The 17,507-nt window shown below is 42.9% G+C and overlaps 2 protein-coding genes across 2 annotated transcripts; one reads left to right on the forward strand and one right to left on the reverse strand.

Annotated features, from left to right (window-relative positions):
* Nucleotides 1-3,707: 3,707 nt before the first annotated feature.
* On the reverse strand, nucleotides 3,708-6,262 carry LOC115109902 (gamma-crystallin M3-like). Its single transcript, XM_029635152.2, has 3 exons — nucleotides 6,198-6,262; nucleotides 5,785-6,024; nucleotides 3,708-5,634 (listed from the first exon to the last, which is right to left on the reverse strand). The coding sequence occupies exons 1-3, from the start codon at nucleotides 6,222-6,224 to the stop codon at nucleotides 5,359-5,361; spliced, it is 543 nt and encodes a 180-aa protein (XP_029491012.1). The 5' UTR covers nucleotides 6,225-6,262; the 3' UTR covers nucleotides 3,708-5,358.
* Nucleotides 6,263-9,217: 2,955 nt separating this feature from the next.
* Nucleotides 9,218-10,171, forward strand: LOC115109901 (gamma-crystallin M3-like). The gene is made up of 3 exons (XM_029635151.2): nucleotides 9,218-9,282; nucleotides 9,459-9,698; nucleotides 9,849-10,171. Exons 1-3 carry the CDS (start codon nucleotides 9,256-9,258, stop codon nucleotides 10,122-10,124), a joined length of 543 nt encoding a protein of 180 aa, XP_029491011.1. The 5' UTR covers nucleotides 9,218-9,255; the 3' UTR covers nucleotides 10,125-10,171.
* Nucleotides 10,172-17,507: the final 7,336 nt, after the last annotated feature.

Below are 17,507 nucleotides of genomic sequence, written 5' to 3' on the forward strand. Positions count from 1 at the left end.
CAAACCTAAACAATTCCCAGCTCCATTGTTCAAACCCCTGACCCAGCAACATGCTATAGAAGCCTGTAGAGGCCACTGAGGTTACGTCCACATTTCCAGTGACTGGATCCCTCAGTGTCTTTAGAAATACTGTTTCTCAATTGTCTGTTTCTCAAACAAAGTAACATATAGCCTTTTGAGAGTTTACAACAGCTAGTAACAGCCTTGAAAAGGAATGTTCTCCATACAGTACATGTCACAATGCTTTTCTACGTTTTGTAATCTTATTTGATCAAATATTAACGATACATGGCTCAATGTTATATTGTAAGCTCATTTGATTTAAGACATTTAGCATAAATCACACATATTGAATGAAGAGTGAAAATCTGGGGTTAACCTGTTAGTTTAAACTATGTATTGTTACTCATCTTTTGTTCAGTGTGCTGATTTAACCATTCTTAAACCTCAGTGGACTTGACGCAGACCGACATTCCTAACCAGTGAATACATCATCAAAAGTGAGTCTAACTTAACTAACATTTACGGTTCATAACATGATACTACAGAAATTGTTACAAAGCTTTCAATTGTATTGAAAAATATTTCAAATACTTAAATTTGTTAATTAATTTATGAAGCATTTATGAAAGGTTTATAAAAGGGTCTGTAAATAGTTAATTAGAGTTAATAACACTTTATAGACTGTTATAATACTTTACAGTTTAGTTAATTCACACACAATGGTACACTCTACCCCCCTAAATTCAATATTAAGATAGTTTTTACAATATTGAGGTTATGAAAACATATTTTCCTCTGATCTATAATCTGGGCACATTTAGGCAAAGCAATCATACACGCAAGCAGGCACACACACACACACACACACACACACACACACACACACACACACCTCTCTACTAATCCATCTCTCTATTAACCACTCCCTTCTTAAATATCCCACACACACATTGTGATGACAGAGAAAGGCATGCTAGAAGGGCTATCTGCCATTGCTTGCATCTTTCACATATCCTCTGTGGGAGCTTTTTATAGGGCGGAAATGTTCTGCTTTGCATCAAGTACCAACTATTTTTAACATCTCATATTCCCAAGATACTTTGGAGTACCAGGCGTGTTACATTGTACCGTGGAGTTTGGGTTACCAGCTGGGAAGGTTCTTATGTAAAAACACCCGCCTGGATTGACCCGGTGCTAGGCACCGATCCAGTTAGAGATCCAGTATGTAGATACTGTAGATATTTAGAGGTGTGGTGTGGAGCTAAATTTGGCACCTATTGTTTTGTTATGCCAGGTCAGGTCATCACTCTACTGTGCTGATAGAGGCCTCATGCAGTCCTTCCTCTTCCTCTGAAAAGGCTATTCGTTTTCACTATGTAAAAATCCTGGAAGACTGCTCTGAATCCTGTTGAGCTTCTGCCTTTCAGTCTTATCAGAGATACTTCTTGGCTTGTTGAGTTTTTGCCAATGGTGTGCCTGATACCGATGCAGCAAAAGCTTGTTATTCCGCCCATTTTGTAGGTTATCTACCTAACACGCACGTTTCTGTGGATTGAAATAAGCTCTATTTTGAGCTAAATTCATTAAATGCTTTTTGTTTACTTGGACTGAGAAGAAGTACACAGTTTTCCAATGAGGCAAGGCCATTAAACATCAACATATTGCTGCTTTGGATCCACAATGAGTTGCACGGTGGTGATTTCAACTAATGGAGCACGTCCTTGTGTTTTGTATGTGAACATAAAAACAATGAAATTGCCACTGAGAGCTTTTGGAAGTCTTCATGAAATGTAAAAAGAAAATCTAAAATATGAAACTAGTAGTGCAACCACAAACAAAGGCTGTCATACGGATTTTGTTGAAAACATACAGAGGGGGATGTTCTCCATGAACAATTATCGTCCTATGACTTACAACATAGAAATCACACCAATATTGCTAATGTTACATATTTTAATATTAATAATAAAATGCAATTTAGCAGACACTTTTATCCAAAGTGATGTACGCTACAGTGAGTTTATTTTATTTAATTTCACCTTTATTTAACCAGGTAGGCTAGTTGAGAACAAGTTCTCATTTGCAACTGCGACCTGGCCAAGATAAAGCAAAGCAGTTCGACACATACAACAACACAGAGTTACACATGGAATAAACAAACATACAATCAATAATATAGTAGAAAAATCTATATACAGCATGTGCAAATGAGGTAGGATTCTTAACGTAAGGCAATAAATAGGCCATGGTGGCGAAGTAATTACAATATAGCAATTAAACACAGGAATGGTAGGATGTGCAGAAGATGAATGTGCAAGTAGAGATACTGGGGTGCAAAGAAGCAAAATAAATTAAAACAGTATGGGGATGAGGTAGATTGGATGGGCTATTTACAGATGAGCTATGTACAGGTGCAGTGATCTGTGAGCTGCTCTGACAGCTGGTGCTTAAAGCTAGTGAGGGAGGTAAGAGTCTCGATCTTCAGAGATTTTTGCGGTTCGTTCCAGTCATTGGCAGCAGAGAACTGGAAGGAGAGGCGGCCAAAGGAAGAATTGGCTTTGGGGTGACCAGTGAGATATACCTGCTGGAGCACGTGCTACCAGTGGGTGCTGCCTTGGTGACCAGTGAGCTGAGATAAGACCGGGCTTTACCTAGCAGAGACTTATAGATGGCCTGGAGCCAGTGGGTTTGGCGACGAGTATGAAGCGAGGGCCAGCCAACGAGAGCATACAGGTCGCAGTGGTGGGAAGTATATGGGGCTTTGGTGACAAAACGGATGGCACTGTGATAGACTGCATCCAATTTTTTGAGTAGAGTGTTGGAGGCTATTTTGTAAATGACATCGCCAAAGTCGAGGATCGGTAGGATGGTCAGTTTTACGAGAGGATGTTTGGCAGCATGAGTGAAGAATGCGTTGTTGCCAAATAGGAAGCCACTTCTAGATTTAATTTTGGATTTGAGATGCATACACTTCAGTATATGTAATCCCTGAGGGAAACAAACCTAGCACCACACTATTTCCAACTGAACCACACAGGACCAATAATATGGCTGAAGGGTGATTATCAAACTGAAGTCTCTATATTAGTCTTTTGTTGCTTCATTTACATTTATTTATTTACTTTGTCTTGATTTGACTGTATTTTTCACTGATGATTGGCTTTACTTTTATATGCAATTACTAGACACTTTCTTACCTTGTTTAGCAAAAATTATCGTGGCACCTTTGTAATTGGAGTTGTATAATGATGTAGAGAGAAAAGCTTTCGTAAATTGTATCAATATGTATTAGCGTTTATTGTACACTGGCTCGATGTTGGCCAATCAATTAGAGTAGTGTTTGTGGAGTAGCACAACGTGTATGATTAGCTAAGTTTGTTAGCTCTACAAGTTGACTAATGCTTTAGTGTTAACATCAAAATCCCTCTTTATCATCTAAAGGACATTCATTTCAATGCTTTTTGAAAGTAAATATGTAATGCAAAAACCAAAACGTGCACATAGGTGGGTCCCAGGACCAAGTTTGGGATACCCTGGTATAGGGTAGAAGTTAAACGCCACGCATATCTTTCTGGTGAATATGAAAACAGTTATTGGGAAATAGAAATGTCTGAATGATGATGATGAATGCCCCCTTAACACCAGTTTACAAATGGCAGGTGTAAATTATATTATACTACTGGTCAAAAGTTTTAGAACACCTACTCATTCAAGCGATTTTATTGTTTTCTACTATTTTCAACATTGTAGAAAATACATAGTTGATAATAGTGAAGACATCAAAACTATGAAATAACACATATGGAATCATATAGTAACCAAGCAAGTGTTAAACAATCAAAATATATTTTATATTTGAGATTCTTCAAATAGCCACCCTTTGCCTTGATAACAGCTTTGCATGCTCTTGGCATTCTCTCAACCAGCATCATGAGGTAGTCACCAGGAATGCATTTCAATTAACAGGTGTACCTTCTTAAAAGTTAAGCCAATCAGTTGTGTTGTGACAAGGTAGGGGTGGTATACAGAAGATATCCCTATTTGGTAAAAGTCCAAGTCCATATAATGGCAAAAACAGCTCAAATAAGCAAAGAGAAACAACAGCCCATCATTACTTTAAGACATGAAGGTCAGTCAATACGGAACATTTCAAGAACTTTGAATGTTTCTTCAAGTGCAGTTGCAAAAACAATCAAGCGCTATGATGAAACTGGCTCTCATGAGGACCGTCACAGGAATGGAAGATCCAGAGTTACCTTTGCTGCAGTTATCTCTTCATTAGAGTTAGCAGCCTCAGGAATTGTAGCCCAAATAAATGCTTCACAGAGTTCAAGTAACATACACATGTCAACATCAACTGTTCAGAGGAGACTGTGTGAATCAGGCCTTCATTGTCGAGTTGCTGCAAAGAAACCATGACTAAAGGACACCAAAAAGAAGAAGAGACTTGCTTGGGCCATGAAACACGAGCAATGGACCTTAGACCAGTGGAAATTTGTCCTTTGGTCTAGAGTCCAAATCGGATATTTTTGGTTCCAACCGCCGTGTGTTTGTGAGACGCGGTGTGGGTGAATGGATGATCTCCACATGTGTATGTCCCACCGTAAAGCATGGAGGAGGAGGTGTTATGGTGTGGGGTTGCTTTGCTAATGACACTGTCTGTGATTTATTTAGATGTAAAGGCACACTTAACCAGCATGGCTACCACAGCATTCTGCAGAGATACGCCATCCCATCTGGTTTGGGCTTAGTGGGACTATCATTTGTTGTTTGACAGTTCAATGACTCAACACACCTCCAGGCTGTGTAAGGGCTATTTTACCAAGAAGATGAGTGATGGAGTGCTGCATCCGATGACCTGGCCTCCACAATCCCCTGACCTCAACCAGATTGAGATGGTTTGGGATGAGTCGGACCACAGAGTGAAGGAAAAGCAGCCAACAAGTGCTCAGCATATGTGGGAACTCCTTCAAGACTGTTGGGAAAGCATTCCAGGTGAAGCTGGTTGAGAGAATGCCAAGAGTGTGCAAAGCTGTCATCCATGCAAAGGGTGACTATTTGAAGAATCTCAAATATAAAATATATTTTGATTTGTTTAACACTTTAGGTTTCCATATGTATTATTTCATAGTTTTCATGCCTTCACTATTATTCTACAAAGTAGAAAATAGTAAAAATAATAAAAACCCTTGAATGAGTAGGTGTTCTAAAGATTTTGACCGGTCGTATATATAATTGGCCTATGTTATATCATACCTACAGATGGAAACACAAAACACCAAATATTGAAATGATGTAGCACACTTAATTGTTTTACAAATGACCAATTACTTTTATTTGGTCAACATAACATATCTAGCACATATCAGTGATACGCCTCATGCTCATGAACCTCATGCCACTCATGCCCATGTCTCTGAAGTTCCTGTACTCTCCGGGCCTCATGTAAGTCATCCTGCCTCTGAAGTGGGGCTGCTCGTACATCAGCCAGTGGCCATCCATCACGTTGCAGGACTGGCAGTCGGACATACGGTAACGGTCCATGATGGAGTCACAGTCGTCCATCATCTCGTGCATCTGACCTCCGAAGTTATCTCTCTCGTAGATCCTCATTCTGTAGGATCCTCTGTGCTGTTAGGAGGAAATAAGAATATGTTGAATGAATTACTGAGTACATCAGACTGCTGAAAAGCGTCACAGAGCCAATGTGATTTATTATGGACATCACAAAGCTACTTCGAGCGGGGCTGTTAACAGCAGACTAAGTATCATATTGCCTACCATGGGGATCGTGCGGCAGGACCTGATATCAGTCATTCCCATCATACTCTGGAAGTCAGAGTACTCTCCCCTCCTCATGAAGTACTGGTTTCCCATGTAGTTGTTGCGGTCGTAGACCATGAAGCAGCCGCTCTGAACCCTACAGGAGTGGCACCTGCTCAGGTAGGAGGACATGTCAGCGCAGTCGCTGCTGCACTCATAGGAACGACCCTGGAAGTTCCTGTCCTCGTAGAAGACGATCTGAAAATAAAAAGGGATCATTTCTATGAACTGAAATATTTTCAGAAACAAACATTTTTGAGAAATGTAGGAACTTTAAAGAACTTTAATGTAGTTGGGGGTGCTAGAACACTACAGGTCTTTTGCATGACAATCTATGAAAATTAAAGTATATATTTTGGTTTTAAACTTACCCTGCCCATGTTCATGCTGGTGGACATGTTTGCTCACTGTGCTGCTGGTTGCTGCTCCTGAACTGATTCCTACCTGGTTTAACCCTTTCTTTTATACCTGACCAAACCTAAACAATTCCCAGCTCCATTGTTCAAACCCCTGACCCAGCAACATGCTATAGAAGCCTGTAGAGGCCACTGAGGTTACGTCCACATTTCCAGTGACTGGATCCCTCAGTGTCTTTAGAAATACTGTTTCTCAATTGTCTGTTTCTCAAACAAAGTAACATAAAGCCTTTTGAGAGTTTACAACAGCTAGTAACAGCCTTGAAAAGGAATGTTCTCCATACAGTACATGTCACAATGCTTTTCTACGTTTTGTAATCTTATTTGATCAAATATTAACGATACATGGCTCAATGTTATATTGTAAGTTCATTTGATTTAAGACATTTAGCATAAATCACACATATTGAATGAAGAGTGAAAATCTGGGGTTAACCTGTTAGTTTAAACTATGTATTGTTACTCATCTTTTGTTCAGTGTGCTGATTTAACCATTCTTAAACCTCAGTGGACTTGACGCAGACCGACATTCCTAACCAGTGAATACAGTGCCTTGCGAAAGTATTCGGCCCCCTTGAACTTTGCGACCTTTTGCCACATTTCAGGCTTCAAACATAAAGATATAAAACTGTATTTTTTTGTGAAGAATCAACAACAGGTGGGACACAATCATGAAGTGGAACGACATTTATTGGATATTTCAAACTTTTTTAACAAATCAAAAACTGAAAAATTGGGCGTGCAAAATTATTCAGCCCCCTTAAGTTAATACTTTGTAGCGCCAAGTCACTTGGGGTATGTCTCTATCAGTTTTGCACATCGAGAGATTGACATTTTTTCCCATTCCTCCTTGCAAAACAGCTCGAGCTCAGTGAGGTTGGATGGAGAGCATTTGTGAACAGCAGTTTTCAGTTCTTTCCACAGATTCTCGATTGGATTCAGGTCTGGACTTTGACTTGGCCATTCTAACACCTGGATATGTTTATTTTTGAACCATTCCATTGTAGATTTTGCTTTATGTTTTGGATCATTGTCTTGTTGGAAGACAAATCTCCGTCCCAGTCTCAGGTCTTTTGCAGACTCCATCAGGTTTTCTTCCAGAATGGTCCTGTATTTGGCTCCATCCATCTTCCCATCAATTTTAACCATCTTCCCTGTCCCTGCTGAAGAAAAGCAGGCCCAAACCATGATGCTGCCACCACCATGTTTGACAGTGGGGATGGTGTGTTCAGGGTGATGAGCTGTGTTGCTTTTACGCCAAACATAACGTTTTGCATTGTTGCCAAAAAGTTCAATTTTGGTTTCATCTGACCAGAGCACCTTTTTCCACATGTTTGGTGTGTCTCCCAGGTGGCTTGTGGCAAACTTTAAACAACACTTTTTATGGATATCTTTAAGAAATGACTTTCTTCTTGCCACTCTTCCATAAAGGCCAGATTTGTGCAATATACGACTGATTGTTGTCCTATGGACAGAGTCTCCCACCTCAGCTGTAGATCTCTGCAGTTCATCCAGAGTGATCATGGGCCTCTTGGCTGCATCTCTGATCAGTCTTCTCCTTGTATGAGCTGAAAGTTTAGAGGGACGGCCAGGTCTTGGTAGATTTGCAGTGGTCTGATACTCCTTCCATTTCAATATTATCGCTTGCACAGTGCTCCTTGGGATGTTTAAAGCTTGGGAAATCTTTTTGTATCCAAATCCGGCTTTAAACTTCTTCACAACAGTATCTCGGACCTGCCTGGTGTGTTCCTTGTTCTTCATGATGCTCTCTGCGCTTTTAACGGACCTCTGAGACTATCACAGTGCAGGTGCATTTATACGGAGACTTGATTACACACAGGTGGATTGTATTTATCATCATTAGTCATTTAGGTCAACATTGGATCATTCAGAGATCCTCACTGAACTTCTGGAGAGAGTTTGCTGCACTGAAAGTAAAGGGGCTGAATAATTTTGCACGCCCAATTTTTCAGTTTTTGATTTGTTAAAAAAGTTTGAAATATCCAATAAATGTCGTTCCACTTTTTTAAATTTTATTTCACCTTTATTTAACCAGGTAGGCTAGTTGAGACTTCATGATTGTGTTCCACTTGTTGTTGATTCTTCACAAAAAAATACAGTTTTATATCTTTATGTTTGAAGCCTGAAATGTGGCAAAAGGTCGCAAAGTTCAAGGGGGCCGAATACTTTCGCAAGGCACTGTACATCATCAAAAGTGAGTCGAACTTAACTACTTTACTATAAAGTCTATAAAGTATTATAACAGTCTATAAAGTATTATTAACCATAATTAACTATTGACAGATCCCTTATAAACCCTTCACTAAAGCTTCATAAATTAATTAACAAATTGTATTGTAAGTATTTGAAATATTTTTCAATACAATTGAACGCTTTGTAACAATTTCTGTAGTATCATGTTATGAACCGTAAATGTTAGTTAAGTTAGACTCACTTTTGATGATGTATTCACCGGTTAGGAATGTCGGTCTGCGTCAAGTCCACTGAGGTTTAAGAATGGTTAAATCAGCACACTGAACAAAAGATGTGTAACAATACATAGTTTAAACTAACAGGTTAACCCCAGATTTTCACTCTTCATTCAATATGTGTGATTTATGCTAAATGTCTTAAATCAAATGAGCTTACAATATAACATTGAGCCATGTATCGTTAATATTTGATCAAATAAGATTACAAAACGTAGAAAAGCATTGTGACATACTGTATGGAGAACATTCCTTTTCAAGGCTGTTACTAGCTGTTGTAAACTCTCAAAAGGCTATATGTTACTTTGTTTGAGAAACAGTCTTTCTAAAGACACTGAGGGATCCAGTCACTGGAAATGTGGACGTAACCTCAGTGGCCTCTACAGGCTTCTATAGCATGTTGCTGGGTCAGGGGTTTGAACAATGGAGCTGGGAATTGTTTAGGTTTGGTCAGGTATAAAAGAAAGGGTTAAACCAGGTAGGAATCAGTTCAGGAGCAGCAACCAGCAGCACAGTGAGCAAACATGTCCACCAGCATGAACATGGGCAGGGTAAGTTTAAAACCAAAATATATACTTGAATTTTCATAGATTGTTATGCAAAAGACCTGTAGTGTTCTAGCACCCCCAACTACAACATTAAAGTTCTTTAAAGTTCCAACATTTCTCAAAAAAATTTGTTTCATAAAATATTTGAGTTCATAGAAATGATCCCTTTTTATTTTCAGATCGTCTTCTACGAGGACAGGAACTTCCAGGGTCGTTCCTATGAGTGCAGCAGCGACTGCGCTGACATGTCCTCCTACCTGAGCAGGTGCCACTCCTGTAGGGTTCAGAGCGGCTGCTTCATGGTCTACGACCGCAACAACTACATGGGAAACCAGTACTTCATGAGGAGGGGAGAGTACTCTGACTTCCAGAGTATGATGGGAATGACTGATATCAGGTCCTGCCGCACGATCCCCATGGTAGGCAATATGATACTTAGTCTGCTGTTAACAGCCCCGCTCGAAGTAGCTTTGTGATGTCCATAATAAATCACATTGGCTCTGTGACGCTTTTCAACAGTCTGATGTACTCAGTAATTCATTCAACATATTCTTATTTCCTCCTAACAGCACAGAGGATCCTACAGAATGAGGATCTACGAGAGAGATAACTTCGGAGGTCAGATGCACGAGATGATGGACGACTGTGACTCCATCATGGACCGTTACCGTATGTCTGACTGCCAGTCCTGCAACGTGATGGATGGCCACTGGCTGATGTACGAGCAGCCCCACTTCAGAGGCAGGATGACTTACATGAGGCCCGGAGAGTACAGGAACTTCAGAGACATGGGCATGAGTGGCATGAGGTTCATGAGCATGAGGCGTATCACTGATATGTGCTAGATATGTTATGTTGACTAAATAAAAGTAATTGGTCATTTGTAAAACAATTGAGTGTGCTACATCATTTCAATATTTGGTGTTTTGTTTTTCCATCTGTAGATATGATATAATTTAGGCCTATTATATAATAGAACTGACGCCTGCCATTTGATAACTGATGTTAAGGGGGCATTCATCATCATCATTCAGACATTTCTATTTCCCAATAATTGCTTTCATTTTTACCAGAAAGATATGCATAACATTTAACTTCTACCCTATACCAGGGTATACCAAACTTGGTCCTGGGACCCACCTGGGTGGACATTTTGGTTTTTGCATTACGTATTTACTGTTTAAAACCATTGAAATGAATGTCCTTTAGATGATAAAGAGGGATTTTGATGTTAACACTAAAGCATTAGTCAACTTGTAGAGCTAACAAACTTAGCTAATCATACACGTTGTGCTACTCCACAAACACTACTCTAATTGATTGGCCAACATCGAGCCAGTGTACAATAAACGCTAATACATATTGATACAATTTACGAAAGCTTTTCTCTCTACATCATTATACAACTCCAATTACAAAGGTGCCACGATAATTTTCGCTAAACAAGGTAAGAAAGTGTCTAGTAATTGCATATAAAAGTAAAGCCAATCATCAGTGAAAAATACAGTCAAATCAAGACAAAGTAAATAAATAAATGTAAATGAAGCAACAAAAGACTAATATAGAGACTTCAGTTTGATAATCACCCTCCAGCCATATTATTGGTCCTGTGTGGTTCAGTTGGAAATAGTGTGGTGCTAGGTTTGTTTCCCTCAGGGATTACATATACTGAAGTCTATGCACTCACTGTAGTGTCCATCACTTTGGATAAAAGTGTCTGCTAAATAGCATTTGATTAATAATATTAAAATATGTAACATTAGCAATATTGGTGTGATTTCTATGACGCTCATGTTGTAAGTCATAGGACGATAATTGTTCATGGAGAACATCCCCCTCTGTATGTTTTCAACATAATCCTTATGACAGCCTTTGTCACGAATCCCGCTTCATGAGTCTGTGTTTGCCTGTGTTTCTGTCCTGGAGTGTGTTTCCGGTGTCCTGGAACGCACCCCGTCTGGTTGCCGGGCGAATTAGCTTGTTGGGAGATCGATGTTCACCCGCACCTGTATCCCATCAGTAATCTGCACACCTGTCCTGATCATCACCTCTCCCCTTCAAAAGCTCTGACCTGACATCCATTCCCTGCTGGATCATTAGCCATGAACAGTATGTTGTGCCATAGTATCAGCCTCAAGTTGGATAGATTTTTAAAAAAAAATTTTTTTAACGTATTGCTTGCCTTAAACTTACCTCCGTTTGTTCTGTCTTCAGTTACTCACCCGGATCATTTACCCCATTCCCGCCTGGTCGTCTGAGGATTCCGCTACCCCATTGGATCCACCTATTTACTCCCATCAACTCACCACCGCTGCCCGCTACGCCACCTGGATATATCTACCCATTCACATTCACTTGTAAATAAATACTCACCTTCTTCCTACTCTCCTTGTCCTGGTCTGCTTCTGGGTTCGATTTTGAAAGAACGTGACAGAACGATCCGGCCAAGGATGAACCCAGCAGACCTGGACTCCGTTTGCCATGCCATTACCCAGCAGGGGAAGACATTGGGACAACACAAGACGGCGCTACAGGAGATAGTGGGTTCAATCCAGAATTTATCTGCTAGCTTGACACAAATCCAGGATCAGCTCAGTTTGCCGGCGATTCATTCACCACCTGTTTCACCCATCTCACCTGCCATGTCTGGTGCGGTTCCCTTCCGTGAACCCAAGGTACCGACGCCTGATAAATATGAAGGGGATTTGGGAAGATGCCGTTCTTTTCTTATGCAGTGTGGGTTAGTGTTTGATCTGCAGCCCCATTCTGACGCCACTGACAAGGCTAGGATAGCCTTTGTTATTGAACTGCTGCGTGGAAGAGCTCTGGAATGGGCTTCAGCCGTTTGGGAACGACAGGAGACCTGCATGGCTTCATACCAGGAGTTCACGGGAGAGATGAGAAAGCTTTTTGACCATCCAGTCCGAGGTAAGGACGCAGCTAAACGTTTGTTCACTCTTCGCCAAGGAGCTCGCAGTGTGGCAGACTTTATGATCGAGTTCAGGACATTGTCTGTGGAGAGTGGTTGGAATGAGGAGTCACTACAAGCGGCTTTTTACCAGGGGTTGTCGGAGCAACTCAAGGACGAGCTGATATCCTATCCAGAGCCTAGTGACCTAGACAGCTTGGTCACCTTAGCTATTCGGGTAGATAATAGAGTCCGAGAGAGGAGGGAGAAGCAGTGGGGTCCATCTAATCAATCTGAGACTGTTACCATTCGGGTCAGGAACTGGACCAGAACGGGTTGATCATTTTCCCTCACACGGGATTAGTGGAGGAGTCCTGCCGCCAGATCCTGAACCTATGCAAGTGGGGCGGCACGGGTTAACTAAGGACGAGCGCCAACGTAGACGTGAGACCAACAGCTGCCTCTACTGTGGTAGCTCGGGACATTACATCTCCGTTTGTCCTCAGCGCCCGTTAAACTGCTCGGCTCGTTAAGTTTGGGAGGGTTGTTAGCGAGCCAGTTTCAACCACTCAAGAGCCCTGTCAGACCTCGTTTTCCTGCAGCCGATGACAGCTTCATTGATGCCGACTTAGTGGAACAGCTGGGGCTTTCCAAGGAGCAATTACCGGAAGCCATTGAAGCAACCACTCTGAACGGCAGTAGTCTGGCACGGATCACTATGAGGACTGAACCGGTTAAGATGTTGTTGTCGGGGAATCATTCAGAGGTTATTTCTTTTTTTCATTTTGCCTTCCCCCCCATGTTCCTCTGGTTCTTGGATACCCCTGGCTAATAGAACACAATCCTTCGTTCGATTGGGTGACTGGTAAGGTAACTAGTTGGAGCATTGAGTGCCATGCTAACTGCCTCAGGACTGCCTGTTCTCATGCTGTCCCCAGTCGGGTCAGTGAGTCTGCTCCTCCTGATATGTCCCTGATTCCTGAAACATATCACGAGTTGGGTGAGGTGTTCAGTAAGCAAAAAGCTCAGTCACTTCCTCCCCACCGACCTTATGATTGTACAATTAAGCTGTTCCCTGGAGCTGCCTTTCCCAAGGGACGGTTATACAGTATTTCTCAACCTGAGCGGGAAGCCCTGGAGGCCTACATAAAGGAGTCTCTTGCTGCAGGTCTCATTCGTCCCTCGTTATCACCCCTGGGAGCTGGATTTTTTTTGTGAGTAAAAAGGATGGCTCTCTTCGACCGTGTATTGATTATCGGGGGTTGAATGATATTACGGTCAAGAACAAGTACCCCTTGCCCTTGATGAGCTCCGCTTTCGATTCTTTACAGGGTGCTACTGTGTTTACGAAGCTTGATCTACGCAATGCGTATCATCTGGTTCGGATCAAAGAGGGGGACGAGTGGTTGACTGGATTCAATACACCTATGGGACATTTCGAGTACCAGGTGATGCCGTTTGGACTTTCCAACGCTCCAGCAGTGTTCCAAAGTTTGGTGAATGACGTGCTGAGGGATATGATCGGTCTGTTTGTGTTCGTTTACCTGGATGACATCCTGATTTTCTCCAAGGAGCTTTCCAGCCACATCCAGCATGTTAAGCAGGTCCTGCAGCGGTTATTGGAGAACCGTCTGTTTGTGAAGGCAGAGAAGTGTGATTTTCACGCCCACACTACATCCTTCCTCGGGTACATCATCTCCAGGGGTGAGATCAAGATGGACCAAGAGAAGGTTCGGGCGGTTCGGGATTGGGCCCGACCCGGTACGAGATTGCAGCTCCAGAGATTCCTGGGATTTGCGAACTTCTATCGGAGGTTTATCCGTGATTATAGCCGGGTGGCCGCCCCTTTAACTGCTCTGACGTCTTGCACCAGAATTTTCTGTTGGACTCCTGAGGCAGACCGAGCATTTCTGAACTTGAAGAGCCGATTCACCAACGCGCTGATTCTCTCTCAACCTGACACTTCCCGTCAGTTTGTTGAGGTGGACGCGTCTGATGTGGGGGTGGGCGCCATCCTGTCCCAGCGTAGCTCCACTGACGGTAAACTCCATCCCTGCGCCTTCTACTCTTGTCGTCTTTCACCAGCTGAGAGAAACTACGATGTGGGTAACCGGGAGCTTCTCGCTGTGAAGCTTGCCTTGGAGGAGCGGCGTCACTGGTTGGAGGGAGCGGAGCAATCGTTTGTGGTCTGGACTGACCACAAGAATCTGGCTTGCGAGCAATCGGCTAAACGTCTCAACTCCCGTCAGGCCAGGTGGGCTATGTTTTTTGGACGCTTAAATTTTCCCCTGACGTTCCGACCTGGGTCGAAGAACGGCAAAGCGGACGCCTTGTCCCGGATGTTCTCCAAGACTGATGAGAGTGGGGCCAAGACTGAGACTATTCTTCCCCAGAACCTTGTCGTGGGAGCCGTTACATGGAGGATTGAGGAGGATGTGATGGCGGCCCTTCGAACGCAGCCCGGCCCCGGTAACGGTCCACCCGGTCGGTTGTTCGTGCCTGAGTCGGTCCGTTCTGCTGTTCTTCAGTGGTCCCACGCCAGCAAGATAGCTTGTCACCCTGGCGTTGCTCGGACTATGGCGCTACTACGCAGACGATTTTGGTGGCCTGCCATGGGAGAAGATACCCGGAGGTTTGTTGCCGCATGTCCTGTTTGTGCTCAGAACAAAAGTACCAATCGGCCCAGCTCTGGGCTTCTTCACCCCCTACCTATTCCTCGGCGACCTTGGTCGCATCTGGCCCTGGATTTTGTCACGGGATTGCCCCCTTCTGTTGGGAACACGGTCATTCTGACCATTGTGGACAGATTCGGCAAGTTTGCTAATTTTGTCCCTCTCTCCAAGCTTCCATCTGCCACGGAGACGTCCGAGATCCTGGTTAGGGAGGTTTTCAGGGTCCACGGATTGCCCAGTGACATTGTTTCTGACCGTGGTCCTCAGTTTACCTCTGCTGTCTGAAGATCCTTCTGTTTGGCCATTGGAGCTACAGTCAGTCTCACTTCTGGATTTCACCCACAATCTAATGGTCAGGCGGAGAGAGCCAACCAGAAGATGGAGTCCACGCTGCGTTGTCTTGTCTCCTCTGATCCCACCTCTTGGTCATCTCAATTACCCTGGGTCGAGTATGCCCATAATACCCTTCCTTCATCTGCCACTGGGATGTCCCCCTTTCAATGCCTGTACGGATACCAACCTCCCTTGTTTCCTTCTCAGGAGAGGGATCTTTCGGTTCCTTCTGTCCAGGCCCACATTCGTCGTTGCCACCGGACCTGGCATTGGGCCAGGAAGGTCCTCAGAGTTTCTGACCGGTATCAGATCCAGGCGAATTGTCGCCGTATTCCTGCTCCCGCTTATACCATCGGAGATAAGGTTTGGTTGGCTACACGGGATCTTCCTCTACGGACTGAGTCGAGGAAACTGTCACAAGTTCATTGGTCCGTTTGTGGTGGAGAGAATCATTAACCCTGTTGTGGTCTGACTCAAATTGCCGGCAACGCTTCGAGTACACCCCACCTTTCATGTCTCCTGCCTCAAGCCGGTTCTCCTCAGTCCTCTGTTGCCCCCTCCTCCTCGTCCTCCTCGGATGATCGGAGGTGGTCCTGCCTACACGGTGCGCCGCATAATGGATTCCAGACGGCGGGGTCGAGGTTTCCAATATCTTGTGGATTGGGAAGGATATGGTCCAGAGGAGAGGAGTTGGATTCCTCGGCGTCAGATCCTTGATGACGACCTGCTTCGTGACTTCTACCACCTCCACCCTGGCGCTCCAGGTAGTCCGCCCGGTGGCGTTCGTCGGAGGGGGGGGTACTGTCACGAATCCCGCTTCCTGAGTCTGTGTTTGCCTGTGTTTCTGTCCTGGAGTGTGTTTCCGGTGTCCTGGAACGCACCCTGTCTGGTTGCCGGGTGAATTAGCTTGTTGGGAGATCGATGTTCACCCGCACCTGTATCCCATCAGTAATCAGCACACCTGTCCTGATCATCACCTCTCCCCTTCAAAAGCTCTGACCTGACATCCATTCCCTGCTGGATCATTAGCCATGAACAGTATGTTGTGCCATAGTATCAGCCTCAAGTTGGATAGATTTTTGTAAAAAAAATTTAACGTATTGCTTGCCTTAAACTTACCTCCGTTTGTTCTGTCTTCAGTTACTCATCCGGATCATTTACCCCATTCCCGCCTGGTCGTCGGAGGATCCCGCTACCCCATTGGATCCACCTATTTACTCCCATCAACTCACCACCGCTGCCCGCTACGCCACCTGGATATATCTACGCATTCACATTCACTTGTAAATAAATACTCACCTTCTTCCTACTCTCCTTGTCCTGGTCTGCTTCTGGGTTCGATTTTGAAAGAACGTGACAGCCTTTGTTTGTGGTTGCACTACTAGTTTCATATTTTAGACTTTTTACATTTCATGAAGACTTCTAAAAGCTCTCAGTGGCAATTTCATTGTTTTTGTGTTCACATACAAAACACAAGGACATTAGTTGAAATCACTGATTGTGTGTCCAAAGAAGCAATATGTTGATGTTTAATCGCCTTGCTTCATTGGAAAACTGTGTACCGGTACTTCTTCTCAGTCCAAGTAAACAAAAAACCTTAAATAAATGTAGCTCAAAATAGAGCTCATTTCAATCCACAAAAACGTTGTTAGGTAGATAACCTAAAAACGGGCGGATGACCTCGTTGTTAATTAACAGATATAATAGGTACTTGATGCAAAGCAGAACATTTCCGCTCTATAATAAGCTCCCACAGAGGATATGTGAAAGATGCAGGCCATGGCAGATAGCCCTTCTAGCATGCCTTTCTCTGTCATCACAATGTGTGTGTGTGGGGATTTTTAAGAAGGGAGTGGTTAATAGAGAGATGGATTAATAGAGAGGTGTGTGTGTGTGTGATTTTGCTTAAATAAATCCATACTGATTCATCACATTGTTTGCTGTAGATCAGGGGAAAATGTTAGTTTTTACAATATTGAAGTTATGAAAACATATCTTAATATGGACTTTTGGAGACAGAGAATAAAAAGCTGGACTTAGAATTGTCACTCACATTAATTGTGAGTGAATTAACTAACATTATGGTTCATAACACGATACTACAGAAATTGTTACAAAATGTTCAATTGTACTGAAAAATATTTAAAATGTATACATTTGTTAATTTCTCTTGAGTTAAAAAATGTTTTAAAAAAAGTTAACACTTATTTTAAAGAAGCCTTTATTAGCACATTTAGGCAAAGCAATCATACACGCAAGCAAACACACACACACCTCTCTACTAATCCATCTCTCTATTAACCACTCCCTTTTAA

This window comes from Oncorhynchus nerka, linkage group LG26 (assembly GCF_034236695.1).
Source record: "Oncorhynchus nerka isolate Pitt River linkage group LG26, Oner_Uvic_2.0, whole genome shotgun sequence".
Taxonomy (NCBI): Eukaryota; Metazoa; Chordata; class Actinopteri; order Salmoniformes; family Salmonidae; genus Oncorhynchus; species Oncorhynchus nerka.